Source organism: Phanerochaete carnosa (assembly GCF_000300595.1).
Source record: "Phanerochaete carnosa HHB-10118-sp unplaced genomic scaffold PHACAscaffold_4, whole genome shotgun sequence".
Lineage (NCBI taxonomy): Eukaryota > Fungi > Basidiomycota > Agaricomycetes > Polyporales > Phanerochaetaceae > Phanerochaete > Phanerochaete carnosa.
Genome location: NW_006767631.1, coordinates 1,931,511 through 1,945,505, shown reverse-complemented (window position 1 = coordinate 1,945,505; position 13,995 = coordinate 1,931,511). Strand labels below are relative to the sequence as shown.

Here is a 13,995-nt window from a genome sequence, read left to right as displayed (position 1 = left end):
GTGTTACAGTACATCGACAAGTTTTTGGGTGCCAAGAGGTCAGTTTTGAGCATTTCACACTGTAGTCTCTGACAGACCAAGATGCTCAGAGGAGGAGAGAGTAAGAAGAAGCACAATAAGTCACACACTGATTGGTGTATATGTGGCGGCAGGTTGTACACAGTTAGATTGAGTTTAAACATAACAGTCAGCCAGTCCATATACAGTGGCCACCAAAAATAATGCACAACACTACAAAGGGATGTTATAATTCCTCTATATCTCCACAACCACTGTATCTAGCCAGATAGTGTATATATAAATCTTATACTAGGCTACTATTAGCATCCTTCTGAGGTATCACTTTAATGCAAGCATCAGATGCCAGAAAAAAATATAGTGAAAATGATTGAAAAATGAATATATATTATAAAATTTATACAATGACACAGACTCTGAAGTAAAATATGGTTAAGTCTTAGTAAAATTCTATGCTGTATGATGTTACTGTAACAAAATTACAGCATGGTAACAAAATTAGATAAATGAGCTTCAGTGACAACTATATTCATTACAAAATAAAGAGGTGTATGCTTATATTCTATAGACATCACCAGCAGCTGAAATATCCATAGTGGTATACTGAATGTATCTGCTAGTAAAGATTATTCTGTACAGCAAATTTTATATCTCTATTCCTGAGTGCTGTGAAGATATAAATATATAGATTTCCTGGGTAAAACATACCAATGTAACTGTCTCCACAGCTCATTCATCCAATTTTGTTACCATGCTGTAATTTTGTTACAGTAACATCATACAGCATAGAATTTTATCAAAACTTAACCATATTTTACTCAGGTCTGTGTCATTGTATAAATTTCATAATATATATTCATTTTTCAGCCATTTTCACTATATTTTTTCTGGCATCTGATGCTTGCATCAAAGTGATACCTCAGAAAAATGCTAATAGTAGCCTAGTATAAGATTGGGATATACACTATTTAGCTAGGTACAGTGGTTGTAGAGATACAGAGGAATTATAACATCCCTTTGTAGTGTTGTACATTACACTAGGTGGTAAGCGCACTTTTTTCTGGCATAAGATTAGCCAAAAACTGATCCAACAAGGCCTCAACTTTATCCGGTTTTCACCTAAAAAAACCGAAGGCAAAACTCATTCTTCTGCCAGTTTTACTGTGTTTTAGACCCTTTTGGCTGGTTTTACACCAGTCTCTCCACAGTTTGCATTGGCATAGAATCAAGGAATAACAGGGCCTTGTTTAGCCGCTTTTGTCTGAGTTTTCTTGAGAAAAAAACTGCGCTTACCACCCTGTGTTATTTTTGGCAACCACTGTAGCCATGTTCATGATAAAAATTATCAGAGATTTAATCTAAAGAGGTAGCTGAGCAACACAACATCCCACAAAATGTACATCCTCTGCTGCACATCCAGCAGTCAGCCATCCTTTCAAATAAATTCCAGTGGTCATTACTAAGTTTCCTCTAGATGCCATTCCATGAAACAGTGTCACTGAAAACCTGCTCAATCATGCAAGGTATTTCAAGCACTTGAAGAGGCCCCAAATACAACCACCAGAGAGGATCGGGAGTGTCAAATTGTCATCAAGGGAACCTAGATCTATGATTGACGAATGACGGTCAGCACAAAATCAATTAATCGGCATGTGACACATACCAAGGGCCTCTGAGACACCCGATACAAGTCCACTGACGACACTAATGGCGCTGAGGCCAAACCAGCCGCTGAAAGAGCCAGTACCCTCAACTCCACCTTCGAAGGTCCACACAGGTTCGAGCTCGCCTAAAGGACCAAGGAAAGTCCAGAATCCTGCAACAATAGCGGCGCCAGTAATGGAACCAGCAATAAAGCCTGCCAGAGACTTGCGAGGTGCAAGAGGAAGACCGAAGAGGCGACGGGGGAGAGGGGGGGTGAAGCGGCCCCATGCGCGTCCGATTGTGGATGCGGCAGTGTCAGCCCAGGAGAGACTAGACGATAAGTCAGCATACTGAAGAGGAAGCGCAAACGACAATAAACGCACATGAGAATGGAGACGACCGCGATATCAAGGGGGTATGCGGATAAGACCCAAAGAACGCCTATGATATACCAGATAACGCCGTTGGTCGTTTTCTGCAAACTTCCCAGGTCGGAAGGATTCCCGAGCAAGTTTGGGGTCACATACCTTCTCGCTATCCCGCATGAGGAAGCCGAGCGCTTTCTCATAGATGCGTTCAAAGCCGGGAAAGCTGAGACGTAAGACATCGGCAGGAACAATGATTGTTAATGCCATGCCGAGTGCTTTTACGACCGTTCGTGAGGAGCCGTGCGCAAGGTACAGGTATAATGTGAGAAATCCTGCGTGACATGACATATCAATAGTGCATCTGGGCATTCGCTATTAAACTGACCTATGGACGAGTGGAGGAACTTTCGGGGTATCTCCCAGTCTACTGGAGATGTATGTGGTAGCCTTATGTTTGCTGTTGATAAAGCTGCTGACGCTTTGCGCGAGGATTCCTCGCGAGATGCTTCCTGCGCAACGGGTATTTGGGAAGTTTTGTGTTGAGCATGTCCGTTAGCATGACCGTTGTTCATCGAATGCCGCGACTTCACGGTCTTTCTCGGGGGGATGTAGTATGTCTGCGGCGAGATCCTAGTGTGGGTAGACATGAAAGGAATCTTCGGCGATGTCGGACGGAGAGACAGGGTGTAGGGAGGACGTGTCGGATCGTGTGATAGGGAGAACGCATCATTCGCGGGGAGGGTCATTAATGATAGTAGTGTTAATGTCGTTGAGAGCGTTAGGATAGAGTATACATGCAGAGCGCAGAGGGGAGGATAACAGTGAGGAAATGGTGGAAGAGGATGATATGGAGAGCAAGGGTGCCTTGGATCAAGTGGCCTCATCGCGCGCCAGTATCGGCGTCAGAGGCCTGGCGCACTAGCTACGACACGTCGCTCTTTTAGTCATTTCACGCGCATGTGCCGAAGGTTCTAAGTACATCACAGCAGTAATGTAGAAATTTACACAGTAGCATCGACAGCACTGATAGCGCAGGGTAGCGGATTTAGGGATGAACATCTCAAGCCGTTCATATTGCGAAACCAGTCTCATATTTAGACAAACGACTAGTAAACGTAGCCTAAAATTTTGCCACCAACATGCTTCCGACGGGCCTCCTCGTGATCCAGGATACCGGATGAGGTCGTCTATCACACGTGAGAGTTGTTGCGATACAAGCAGGTAGGAGGGAAATACACTCACAAGGATGAGTATACCGAACGAACGAGCAGGGAGAAGCAAGTTAACCCAGTTCTCAATTTGGTCAACCTGAACGTTGTAACGAGGAGAGATGACACCAGTCTTGTTTAGGCGGCCATTGAGCTGGACGATGATCTTGCCCGCGCGGTGGTCGTCGACGATCTCGAACTCGCCGATATAGCCTGAGGAGATACCATTAGTATCTTACAGGTACATAGCGCAGCAAATGAACGGTGTGATCTCTTCAGTGAACTCAATTCCGTTGACATGAGGAAGGAAATGTGTTGTAATGGTTACGAGAGATAGCTTGTTATCTCGGAGCGTTAAATCGAGGGGGAGGTCGAGGTATAACCCTCTCCGATCGTAGTTATCACTCCGAATGTCCAGACTGGGGGACGAGGGACATAGCAAAATAACAGAAACGACGGCGACACTCACCATGGCGCTGCATGACACTTAGGAACTTGACGATGACCTTAGACGAAGGCCGGATAAGAACCTGACGCTTGCCGCGGCGCTCACCATTGACAATGTTGTTCTAGCTTGTTATAAGTCTTCTCACTCCTCCAATCATGCCAATGAGTATACTCACAAGGCAGTCGTTCTAGAGAGACTTGAGAAGTATGTCACGGCCAGAAGAATTGGGGGACGTACCAAGACAGACACGCGAACCATGACGAGTAACTCAACGAGTGGACTTGAAATAAGACTAGGGTTGGAGAAAATATCGGTAAGTACCTACGCTCGTCCGAGTGTCGCGCCAAGAAAGCGCGAGTCAAGACGAGCTTGCCTGTAGGGTCTTGAGGGTGTGAACAACAGCAACGTCGATGGGCAAGAGGACCGCAACTGGGGAAGGCGCTTGTGGCTGCAAGCCTGCTGCTGTATAGTACCTTTTCAGCCACCATCCAGCGCTTGCCAGATTCGGATCGCCCAGACCGTTAAGCAGCCCACCCTACTCCCCGCCGCCGCCGCCGACAGTCCTCAAACCAATATGGTGCGCGCGTTGCGTACTTTTATGTCGCAGTATTGTTTTATCACTATTTTTCACATGAAAACAGGGCCGTGTACGTACCAAAACCACGAAGAGGGCCTCTCGCGTTCTCATCGAGAAATAGTAAGTCGAATTAACTATTTTCCGGGCAATAAAAGGGGGGAGTGGGGCAAGTGGAAGAGATCTGAGAGAAATTGAAGTGATAGAAAGCAGGAGTGACAGTCTAGGCGGGATCTGGGAATTATTGGAGGCCAAGGGTGCTAAACATGCGTCCCAGCTATCCTCGTTTGACCCTCGACTTTCACACCAACAAGCGTATCATCGATGAAGTTGTACGTTAACCTACCAAGTACCGAAATGCATGTTCTGATTGTGATTTTGACCTGTAGGCTGTTGTCCCCTCAAAGCGCCTCCGCAACAAGGTTGCCGGCTTCACGACCCATCTGATGAAGCGTATTCAGAAGGGTCCTGTGCGCGGTATCTCTTTCAAGCTGCAAGAGGAGGAGCGTGAAAGGAAGGATAACTATGTGCCAGAGGTTTCTGCCCTTGACACTAGTGTCTCCGGCCTTGAAGTTGATCCTGACACCAAAGTACGTTATTCGACACGCCTCCCATTGCATCGTCTCATATCTTCTTTAGGAGCTTCTTCATGCGCTAAACTTTGACTCTGTCCAAGTCAACGTCGTCGTGCCTGTTGTCGCTCTTCCGGAGCGAGGCCCTCGTCGTGACCGCCGCAATGTTCCCGGCGCTGGCCGGTGATTCCGTAGTCGTTTATGACACTCCATGTATCATCCATGGCGACGCTATGCATATCGCTGATTTCTGGGCTCGGTATTCGTGATCATAATGGCGCAACGCAAGCAGCGCCAACACTTCGCGCTACGCTGTGTGCTCATAATACTATCACGTAGACCCTCATTCACCTATCGTCAACTGCCAGGCGTGCAGTGAAGAATGTCTTCCGCTTTGCAACGGCAGACTACTGCAAAACGCGAAGTTCGGTGGGACCCGTGGGACGCCTCCCCAGTAGTTCACGGCGCGCGGGGTACACCACACGATGGTTCCACACTGTACAAGTGCCAAACCAATGCAAAAAGGGCTCAACCGGGATTCGAACCCGGGATCCCTTGCATTCAGAAAAACCCAAAGCAAGTATCTTACCTCTAGACCATTGAGCCGACATTGAATCGATAAATCTGAACATCTGAGTAAGTATCAGTATTTAGTCACAGACAAGCGCCACACACACAGTCAGCCTGAGCGCTGAAGCGCTGATGGCTGACGTAAAACTGAGCGTCCACGCGTGCAGGTGGAGACCCGTACCATATGAGCTTTTGCAAGGGGAGAATTCAAAATCACGATGACAAGCCCTGATTAATATTATGCTACATAGTCCTAGAGTATCGTATGCGAATTTTACAGTACTAAAGTACTAAATGATCTAATTCCGGGTATACTAAGTCGTGTTTGAGTCAATGGATATCATGTTGCAAGCAACTGTCTACTAGCAGCAGGGCAACGGGATTATGAAGCAGACACCTCCACCCTATAGTAAAGTCAGCAGTGGCACAAGCACATGAGAAGACACGCACCGGACATGGGACACAGCCGCCTCTGAGTCTCTCCGCTGCATTCTTATTGTCCTTCATACCACTGGGCACCGATACCGACATCGAAGACGAGTGCTTTGGCTGCGTGGAGACAATGGACACACTGCGCGGATTTGTGTGAGCAGGAGGTGGATAAGTGGGCTGCTGGGCGGCCTGCATGATGAGTGACGACGTGGTGCGGTTGTAAATGCGATATATAAGTGCTCTCGGGTCCCACCATAATTTATAGGCAGAGCTGGAGATTTGGAGCGAAGTCCGAGGGGCTATGACGCATTACCAGGTGTTACAATCAGTGACCTGATGAATATTCCTAATTCTCACTTCAATACGGCTCAATGGTCTAGAGGTAAGATACTTGCTTTGGGTTTGTCTGAATGCAAGGGATCCCGGGTTCGAATCCCGGTTGAGCCCCTTTTTCGTGGCCAGTCTTATCCGAGTCCTAATTGTTGCATTTTTGTCTAATAGCTCACAAACTGTCCAGGACTACTGCTGTGCACTTGGTCTTTGTTACACTGACGTCCCCTCCTCGTTCTAGGCCCGTTAACGATAAACAGCTTGCCACTAGCTCTGTTGTAATGGTCAATGGCGCTGGAAGCATCTACATGAGCGTTCATAGCATGGATACGATGTCTTATACCATACCGCTCGGCGTGATCCGTTTGCTTTCGACTGCTACAACTACGTCCTATTGAAGGACCTTTGTGAACCCTGTCATGGCTCACGCACGAGATGCTCTGGTATGTGGCGCACGGTGCGAGTTTCTCCCTAGCACTGACAGAGGATATGCAGTGGGCTAGCGGCCACGATGAGTCCGTCGAAGTCAACCAGAGAGCTCTGATAGACAAAGTTCTTGCTCGGTACTCCGGAGAGTTCACAGGTGCGAGGCTTGTGCCGTCTGCACCAATCGTTAGCTGACCTGGATTTGATGCATCTCAGTGTTCCGCGAGTTGCTTCAGAACTCAGATGACGCGAGTTCTAAGGCTGTTGAGATCCATTTTGAGAGCAAAGCGCACATCAGCATGGGAGGAGCAACCGAGGCACAGGATGCACAAGGCCCTGGCGATGGTATGCCTGAGAAGCTGCGAGACTTGAAGACAGCAGTTGTATGCTTCGCATAATATCTATTGTAACGACTCGCTGAACGGGTGTGAACAGGTTCATCAATGGACATTCAAGAATAATGGGACGACATTCCAGGATGAAGACTGGAGTCGTCTTAAGAAGATTGGTATGTTCTAAGGGTGTTCTTCGCTCAGGTAGTTTCCTGACGGTATGCAGCGGAAGGGAATCCTGATGAAGAGAAGATTGGTGCATTTGGGGTGGGGTTCTACAGCTTGTTCTCTGTCACCGAGGAACCGTTTGTAACATCTGGTGGTGAGTCCTGCTATACTCAGATGGAGTCAGCAAGTCCGATCTCCTTCAGACCAGTGGATGGGTTTCTATTGGAAGGGAGGCAAAGATCAAGTAAGCACAGGTTATTCCTATATAGTGCTCATCTTAAGCCTACGTAGCTCTTTGCCCGCCGAGGCAACCTGCCTGAAGGAGAGCACGGCCAATGGACCACATTTAGCATGCCGCTACGCGAGCCAGGCCCGCCGCCGATACCCTTTGACTTCATACGATTTTTGGCATCTTCCATCACCTTCATGGCACGTCTTTCTGAAGTCAGTGTATTCTTCGATGGTCGCCGGTTAGCTAGGCTGAAGAAGGACCGTGGTATCCCGAGACCGATTGGCCTCAAAAAGGGTCTGAAGACCGAAACAATCAAGGGAACAATGAAGGTTATTGGGGTTGATGTTATGCGTACGCATGAATTATTTCTGTTCCCTCATCGTCTGGACTAAACACCTTCACTGCGTCGCAGCCCTGCATATTAAAGCAGAAGTGATGCAGTGGATCTACGAGGCCGGGTCTTCAGCGAAACAACGGAAGCGCGTCGTTGTTGGAGAACAACAACAAGCTCGCAGAGCCGTGACATCTGGGTTCTTCTCATCTCTCTTCTCTTCCTTTTCCAGCACCCCTCAGCGAGCACCTTCCCCTATGCTTGCTCCTGAGTCTGAGGGTGTGGAGAGGGAGGCGGAAGAGCAGAAGAAGCTTCTGACGGTGAAGGAATTGAATGTGACCCTGGCAGTGTTCTCGGCGGAGGTCGAGGTCCGTCTGGACGAGCGCATGAAGAAGGAACTGCTTCGTGCCACAAAGAAAAATCCGCCGACGCACATGAAGTACGAGTTGATTTACGTGCGTAGCACTTCTCGTTGATCACAAATCTAGGTAATAATGATTCATCTAGACCGGAAAAGAGGAGTACGATGCTAGCAAGAAGGAAGACGAGCAGAGTCCTCTTGGCACTGGAAGCATCTTCCAAGGCCTCCGCGCAGATATTGATGGGTGAGCGTACGCGAGCTATTTTCAGTTCCATCGTGCTGATCGCTATGCAGCACCGGCGCAGCTCGTATATTCATTGTAGGTTCATAGTCATTCATTTTAGCTGTTTTTCACATATTACTCTAGGGCCATTCTACTGGTCAAACGACAGGTATTGGGGGACACATGTCAGCACGGTTCATCCCAACGGTGGAGCGTGAATCGATCGACTTCATGTGCGTATGACGTGCCGGTCTCGGATTAACAACTAACAAATCGATCTACATAGGGATCGTAACGTTCGTGGTGAGCTTACTCGTTGGTGCGCTCGTAAACGGTGGTGATTCACGAAAACATTTCCCAGTGTGGAATGAGGAACTGCTGGGTGTGGGGGGGTATCTTGCACGTACTGCCTACGAAGAAGAGATGTACAGTATCTCCTTCCTATGGCCGAAGAGCGACCTCAGGGCACCGAATGGCGTAGTGGAGGAGGAAGCCCAAAGGAAACTCTCTGCTCGGGCGCTCCACGCTATGAAGTTCTTCACCTTCCATGCATCAACCCCAGCTGCACAAGCCTCTGCATTGCTCGAAGAAGCGTTCTTCTCGTGCGTCTCTGTATCTTCCCCATTCTCCTTCAAGATGGGCGAGCAGTCCACGCATCCTTTCCCTGTTATTTCTACGGTCGGCATTCGTAGTACATCCGAAGTTCGCTTGCCGAATCCAACGTTCGCGGAATTTCTCAAGCAGCTGCCGGTGCTCCCAGCAGAGGTTATCGAGGACGCGAAGACGATGATTGAAACGCTGCGGGCACGCGATATGATCAAGGAGATTACCTTTACGGACGTCCTGAAGGAGCTGCGCGCGAGGCCATTGCCAGAGGTGCATTCCCCATGTCTGTGAGTTATAACAGCGCTAAAGTGTATCAACAGGCGGAGATGATCGCGTGCTTTAAGTGGTGGATTGACCTATACAAATCTGGCGCGACCAAGCAGACTGAGCGCGCCCGAGGAGAGCTGCTAAATGCTGCTGTCGTCATTGTTTGTTCTCCCGGGGGAGCAGACGAGAGGATAATACCTCTGAACACTATCAAGTCTTTCCTAAATAGCCGCGTTGCGTATATACCGCTCGATGGTCCTCTGCCTTCATACCTCCTTCCGCACAGCATCAGCAGACACTTCGATTCTCAGTGGCTGAAGGCAGCTTTTGGCTGGGATGAGTTCCATCTACCGGAATGGCTCCGCCATATTCTTGATCCACAGGTCAGGTCGTCGGACGCCGAACACGACATCACCCTCTCAGCGTCCTGGGCCGAAAGAGTTTTACAGGTCTTTACGCGTGCCTGGCCGTCATCGACCAAGGTCGTCCAGCAAGCAGTTGCCGATCTACTCAAGAATGTGCCTTGCGTGCCCACTATTACCGGCATGAAACTGCCAAGCGAAGTATACTTTCAGAATGCTCATGTGTTTCCCGATTTGCCCCTCGTCAAGCTGCCTTCCGGTGCGCCGATCAAGGGCACGCTTGAGAAGGTTTTAGAGGCGCTTGGAGTACGGAAGCACGTCGACCTTCAAATCATCTTCAACCGGTACGGAACGTGGATTTCTCTGCTTGTGAAGCCCGACTAACCGTGTACCAAGGATGATCAAAACTGGAGACTGGTCTATCATTGACCTCATCAAGTACCTGATCGCTGTCCAATCCACATTAAGTGACGATGAGATCGAGCGGCTAAAACTAACCGCAGCATTTCCGAAGGAACAGAGAGCCGAAGTACAGAAACAGCCACTGAATGAACCAGTCAAGCCGGAAAGGTACCGCGCGAACCAGCTGTATGAGCCGTCAGACCTATTCCGAAAGCTTGCTCTGCCAGTCATTGATTGGGGCCAGAACAAGTGGAGGCCCTCTTCTGAAGAGGGTGAGCAAGATGCCGCCTACCTTCCCGTGCTACTCGCTGAGATGAACTTGGTAGCGAAGTTCCTCTTTCGCTTAGGTCTGCTCAGGTCTCCTCCGCTGCAGACGCTGCTGGGTCTCGCTACCAGCTCGGATGAAGAGATACGGTCCCAGGCCTTGAAATATCTCCTTGAGAACCATTCGACTCGGTACAATGCCTACAACTCGGCGGACTTTGCCGATATCGCATTCATTCCCGCACTTCGGGATGGTAGACCGTGCATGGCAAAGCCGACTGAAGTGAGTGCGACAAAGAGATACCTTACGCGACACAGACTCAATGCTTCGCAGGTTTTTGCTCGCCGAGACTGGAGCGTAATGGGCTTCCCAGTTGCGAGCCCTACACTCTCCACGGAAGATTTGATCAAGTTAGGCATTCGGGACCATCCGCCAGCGATGACTCTTGTGAATCTGCTTACCACCGCGCCTCCACAGAATGAGGAAATCGCGAAACAGTGGTTCACTCTCATGGCTGGCCGTATAACGGGTTTGTGGATACCATATGGTTATTTAGTTTTAGTTTTATTGGCTAATCTCTTCGCAGAATTCACCCCAGCGCAACTACAGACGCTCTCTCAATCTCTCGTTGTACCGGTGAAATCGGAGGACAAACCTCTGCGGCTCATGGCGCCTCGTCAGTGCTATTTTCGCAACAGAGTCGAGACACAACAACTCCACTCAAAGCTGTTCACCTTTGTCGATTTCGGGCTCACCGCTAATCAATTCCTAAGCGCATGTGGTACCAAACGTGAGCCAACGGTAGAGGAGGTAGCACAGATATTGCTGGATAACCCTCGTCACTTCTACACGATGGCTGAAGGAAGGGATAGGTAGGCGTGTACACTATCTGACGCGGTCATAAGTAAACCTCGCGCACCTCATAGCTTTCTGGCCGAGCTACGCAACATCGCTGTCAACCGACGTCTGCTATCCGGGGGCGTATCTGCCCGTATGAAGCGATCTCCGATCCTCCTTGGCATTCGTCGTGTCAAACGTGAAAAGAAGAGAGAGTTTGACGAGGCCGACGAAGAAGAGGACTGGGATTACGAATACGATCTCCTGCCTGCAGCTAAGGTGGTCATTGCCGATGATACAAACGCTTATCAACTATTCGGCGATGCAGTATTCAGCTGTCCTCAAGAGGATCTCTTAGAAGGTAAGTCGCCGCAATCCTCGATGCAAGCTATCTCAAAACTGCTATCTAGATTTTTATCAGGAGCTTGGCTCGCGCCGCCTCAGCTCATTGATCAAGGACGAACATAAGCCGGCAACGGAGATCAAGCATTCAAAAAAAGCGCAGGAAACTCGGACGCTGATTCTGGAGCGACTTCCACTGTTCCTGCACGAACACACACACACTCAGACTCGTGTCCCCTACTCTTGGTTGAATCAGGAAAAGAATTTTGCAGTTCGCACCTTCGGAAAGCTCACTGTCGTCAAGTCTCTTGCGTACGACCAGCTGCAGATCATCAAGAATCAAGACTCCTCCGCCATAGCATTCAGGGATGGGCGGGGACCAATCCAGCTCTGGCTTGCCGGAAATGATGCCGTGGATATGTATGAGTGAGTAGCACATACCCCCTACTTCTCGCGGATGACCTATGGCATCACAGAGTCTCAACCTCTCTATGTCGCCTCCTGTTCGAGCATCCTCGAGCAAGCGACGCACTTCTTTTCATGACTATCCTTTCCACTGATTTGAAGGCGTTGAAGCGAAGGGGCTATAACGGTATGCTGAGCTTGAACCAGCCAGGCGTCCCAATCTCTAATTGTGTTATCTAGTCGACCGAATTCTTCAGCGACAGAAGGCTCAACGGCAAGCAGCCGAAGGTCTTGCACGCGAGGCCGAAAAGATGAGCCACACTGCGCTGAGGGAACCGGCGGTTCACGATCCACCGCTGCCGTCGTTGGAGTTGCCTGGCCAAGACGACGAGGTCTCTCTCGTCTCAGATTCGTCGACAGCGATCTTGTCACAGGATGGCACACGATCAACGTTCCGGAACTCTATTGACAACTGGAGGAAGAAGCTCACGGGCAAGTCGGGACCGTTATTGCTCGGCTCGACACCCGAAATGCAGCCGGCCTCCATGAGACCAAGCATTGAACAAGGCGACGGCGGGGGCGATGCACTTCTACCTCCCTCAGGTCCGCCAATATCTCGGCCGGTCACTCCTTCAGGTCCGACACCTATGCATAACATTGGTAGGTCTGATCCTGATTGCGTGAGCCGAGGTTGACATCGGCTTAGCCGCCAACATTGACATGGCCGTCCGCGCTTGTCGTGAGGAGAAGAGTGAGGTATTTATGAGCAAGACACAGGAGGATATAAAGGTTGTCAAGGAGTCGATCAGCGATAGCTACTGTGATGCCTCTGGGCAGGCCCTCGACTTGGCCTACGTTGGTGATATGGGTGGTATCAAATTTTTCTTCAGCCGAGGTACGGAGTGCTTCGGTGTTGTGCCGTTGCTGACACTGACGAAGGACTATCAGATGTGAAACACCCTAAAGAGGTGATGGCCAGGAAGAGGGAAGCCATCGCTCGTTTCATCCACGTCATCAAGCCTCTTGGCGACGTGTACGGTCTTCCACGGTCGAGTTTGCATATCTTCTATGACCTCACGAGTGGCACTATCGCCTTCAATCGTAATGCCAGCATTTTCTGCAACCTCAGATTTTTTGAAGCCTGGCGTAAGTCCCACATAACGACCGTGCTATATCATGTTTGATGCAAACCCACCTTAGACGACGCTCAGGTCGATCGGGGACAGATGGCGGAGGCCTACACATCATGGTATGTTCTGAACACCAACCCACCTGTATAACACTGATGTTCCCGCAGGTACTTTACGCTTGCACATGAGATTGCGCATAACCTAGTTCAGCCTCATAACGCAGAGCACGAGTTCTGGTTTTCAGCAGTTTGTGAACGCTTCATACCAGCCTTCACTCGACTACTGGCTAGTCCTTCTCTCTAGATCATTCTAGATGTGTCGCCTGAAGACCCTTCGTTTGGTCCAGTTCATCAGCCAGCATTGCACATTGTTACAGTAGCATAGATCCTGTACAGTATACAGTATACAGTATCCTCATCTTTGGATTCGTTTGCATCCTCTTGCCTTGCCGGCGTACGTTTGACTCTTTATTTGACTATGCAGATAAGCATCGAAGCTTGCGCGGCATCTCCGAGCTACGGCCCTACTGCGCCTCCCCGACCAATGTCTCGACGATCTCCACAGCCCGCCTGAACCTGGCTCTATCTTCCTCTGTGGGTTGTACAGTGCTTGTACCGCCTCCACACCCTCCAGGGCCGCCGTTCATCCACATGAGATCATCACAGCCGAATGCAATACTCGTATCCAACTTGTAAATATCCTCGCTACCCGGCGGTGATTCGGTAGGAATTGTCTTCAAGACGTTGTACAGTTCGTCAACAAGTTCGACCGTCTCGGGATTCGACGCGGAGAGGGACTTGGGCGCAGCATCCTGCAGCGAAGGTGTCCCGTCTGTGCGTACTGCGGTAGTGATCTGTAGATCGGAACGTTGGGGAGATCCCGTCACTGTGAAGACTGCATTAGGGGTCGGTGGTGCGAATCCGCCGGCGATGCCTACAGTTAGCATTATCATCCACGTCTGGGTTTCAGTATGCACTATACTCATTATACTTACCTTTCTGTAGCCGTAAAGAGAATTCTCTCGGCGCCATGTTAAACTTTCTTCCAAGGCGATGATGGTTTAAGACAAGCCTCATTGGCAGCTTTCATAGATTTTATACTTCAGCGACCGCAGCTTGGTGGGAGCGGCTCATGCCAATCAC

The 13,995-nt window shown here is 49.5% G+C and overlaps 5 protein-coding genes and 2 non-coding genes across 7 annotated transcripts; 3 read left to right on the top strand and 4 right to left on the bottom strand.

Moving 5' to 3' along the window:
• Positions 1 to 1,388: 1,388 nt before the first annotated feature.
• On the bottom strand, positions 1,389 to 2,711 carry PHACADRAFT_254155 (uncharacterized protein). The gene is made up of 5 exons (XM_007394593.1): positions 2,416 to 2,711; positions 2,190 to 2,362; positions 2,046 to 2,137; positions 1,682 to 1,992; positions 1,389 to 1,624 (listed from the first exon to the last, which is right to left on the bottom strand). The coding sequence occupies exons 1-5, from the start codon at positions 2,675 to 2,677 to the stop codon at positions 1,533 to 1,535; spliced, it is 930 nt and encodes a 309-aa protein (XP_007394655.1). The 5' UTR covers positions 2,678 to 2,711; the 3' UTR covers positions 1,389 to 1,532.
• A 314-nt stretch (positions 2,712 to 3,025) lies between these two features.
• PHACADRAFT_254154 (uncharacterized protein) lies at positions 3,026 to 4,102 on the bottom strand. The gene is made up of 5 exons (XM_007394592.1): positions 3,924 to 4,102; positions 3,862 to 3,873; positions 3,708 to 3,807; positions 3,273 to 3,451; positions 3,026 to 3,217 (listed from the first exon to the last, which is right to left on the bottom strand). Exons 1-5 carry the CDS (start codon positions 3,942 to 3,944, stop codon positions 3,137 to 3,139), a joined length of 393 nt encoding a protein of 130 aa, XP_007394654.1. The 5' UTR covers positions 3,945 to 4,102; the 3' UTR covers positions 3,026 to 3,136.
• A 125-nt stretch (positions 4,103 to 4,227) lies between these two features.
• Positions 4,228 to 5,181, top strand: PHACADRAFT_254152 (uncharacterized protein). The gene is made up of 5 exons (XM_007394591.1): positions 4,228 to 4,263; positions 4,328 to 4,383; positions 4,538 to 4,592; positions 4,650 to 4,850; positions 4,900 to 5,181. Exons 1-5 carry the CDS (start codon positions 4,261 to 4,263, stop codon positions 5,017 to 5,019), a joined length of 435 nt encoding a protein of 144 aa, XP_007394653.1. The 5' UTR covers positions 4,228 to 4,260; the 3' UTR covers positions 5,020 to 5,181.
• Positions 5,182 to 5,356: 175 nt separating this feature from the next.
• Positions 5,357 to 5,438, bottom strand: PHACADRAFT_t48. Its single transcript has one exon. It is a non-coding gene; the product is annotated as a tRNA-Pro (tRNA).
• Positions 5,439 to 5,564: 126 nt separating this feature from the next.
• PHACADRAFT_254150 (uncharacterized protein) lies at positions 5,565 to 6,085 on the bottom strand. Its single transcript, XM_007394590.1, has one exon. The coding sequence runs from the start codon at positions 6,027 to 6,029 to the stop codon at positions 5,733 to 5,735; it is 297 nt and encodes a 98-aa protein (XP_007394652.1). The 5' UTR covers positions 6,030 to 6,085; the 3' UTR covers positions 5,565 to 5,732.
• A 114-nt stretch (positions 6,086 to 6,199) lies between these two features.
• On the top strand, positions 6,200 to 6,281 carry PHACADRAFT_t58. Its single transcript has one exon. It is a non-coding gene; the product is annotated as a tRNA-Pro (tRNA).
• Positions 6,282 to 6,300: 19 nt separating this feature from the next.
• PHACADRAFT_141759 (uncharacterized protein) lies at positions 6,301 to 13,905 on the top strand. The gene is made up of 26 exons (XM_007394589.1): positions 6,301 to 6,607; positions 6,660 to 6,747; positions 6,807 to 6,973; positions 7,026 to 7,098; positions 7,149 to 7,244; positions 7,294 to 7,334; positions 7,382 to 7,673; positions 7,735 to 8,108; positions 8,161 to 8,258; positions 8,309 to 8,333; positions 8,382 to 8,470; positions 8,524 to 8,540; positions 8,599 to 9,113; positions 9,164 to 9,816; positions 9,869 to 10,146; positions 10,201 to 10,421; positions 10,473 to 10,668; positions 10,726 to 11,011; positions 11,066 to 11,337; positions 11,387 to 11,744; positions 11,795 to 11,910; positions 11,964 to 12,383; positions 12,430 to 12,618; positions 12,672 to 12,869; positions 12,924 to 12,972; positions 13,021 to 13,905. The coding sequence occupies exons 1-26, from the start codon at positions 6,584 to 6,586 to the stop codon at positions 13,154 to 13,156; spliced, it is 5,271 nt and encodes a 1,756-aa protein (XP_007394651.1). The 5' UTR covers positions 6,301 to 6,583; the 3' UTR covers positions 13,157 to 13,905.
• Positions 13,906 to 13,995: the final 90 nt, after the last annotated feature.

Bases quoted from the DNA above. Each gene is read 5' to 3' on its own strand.
- PHACADRAFT_254155 (XM_007394593.1), bottom strand. From the start codon at position 2,677: ATGTCTACCCACACTAGGATCTCGCCGCAGACATACTACATCCCCCCG. The intron at 2,138-2,189 runs GTATGTGACCCC...GGAAGTTTGCAG, and splicing joins TCATGCGGGATAGCGAGAAG to AAAACGACCAACGGCGTTAT. The intron at 1,993-2,045 runs GTGCGTTTATTG...CTTATCGTCTAG, and splicing joins GCGGTCGTCTCCATTCTCAT to TCTCTCCTGGGCTGACACTG.
- PHACADRAFT_254154 (XM_007394592.1), bottom strand. From the start codon at position 3,944: ATGGTTCGCGTGTCTGTCTTG. The intron at 3,452-3,707 runs GTGAGTGTCGCC...GTATCTCCTCAG, and splicing joins AAGTGTCATGCAGCGCCATG to GCTATATCGGCGAGTTCGAG. The intron at 3,218-3,272 runs GTGAGTGTATTT...CACGTGTGATAG, and splicing joins CGTTCGGTATACTCATCCTT to ACGACCTCATCCGGTATCCT.
- PHACADRAFT_254152 (XM_007394591.1), top strand. The intron at 4,593-4,649 runs GTACGTTAACCT...TTTGACCTGTAG, and splicing joins AGCGTATCATCGATGAAGTT to GCTGTTGTCCCCTCAAAGCG. The intron at 4,851-4,899 runs GTACGTTATTCG...TATCTTCTTTAG, and splicing joins AAGTTGATCCTGACACCAAA to GAGCTTCTTCATGCGCTAAA.
- PHACADRAFT_254150 (XM_007394590.1), bottom strand. From the start codon at position 6,029: ATGCAGGCCGCCCAGCAGCCCACTTATCCACCTCCTGCTCACACAAAT.
- PHACADRAFT_141759 (XM_007394589.1), top strand. From the start codon at position 6,584: ATGGCTCACGCACGAGATGCTCTG. The intron at 7,245-7,293 runs GTGAGTCCTGCT...GATCTCCTTCAG, and splicing joins ACCGTTTGTAACATCTGGTG to ACCAGTGGATGGGTTTCTAT. The intron at 12,384-12,429 runs GTAGGTCTGATC...ACATCGGCTTAG, and splicing joins GACACCTATGCATAACATTG to CCGCCAACATTGACATGGCC.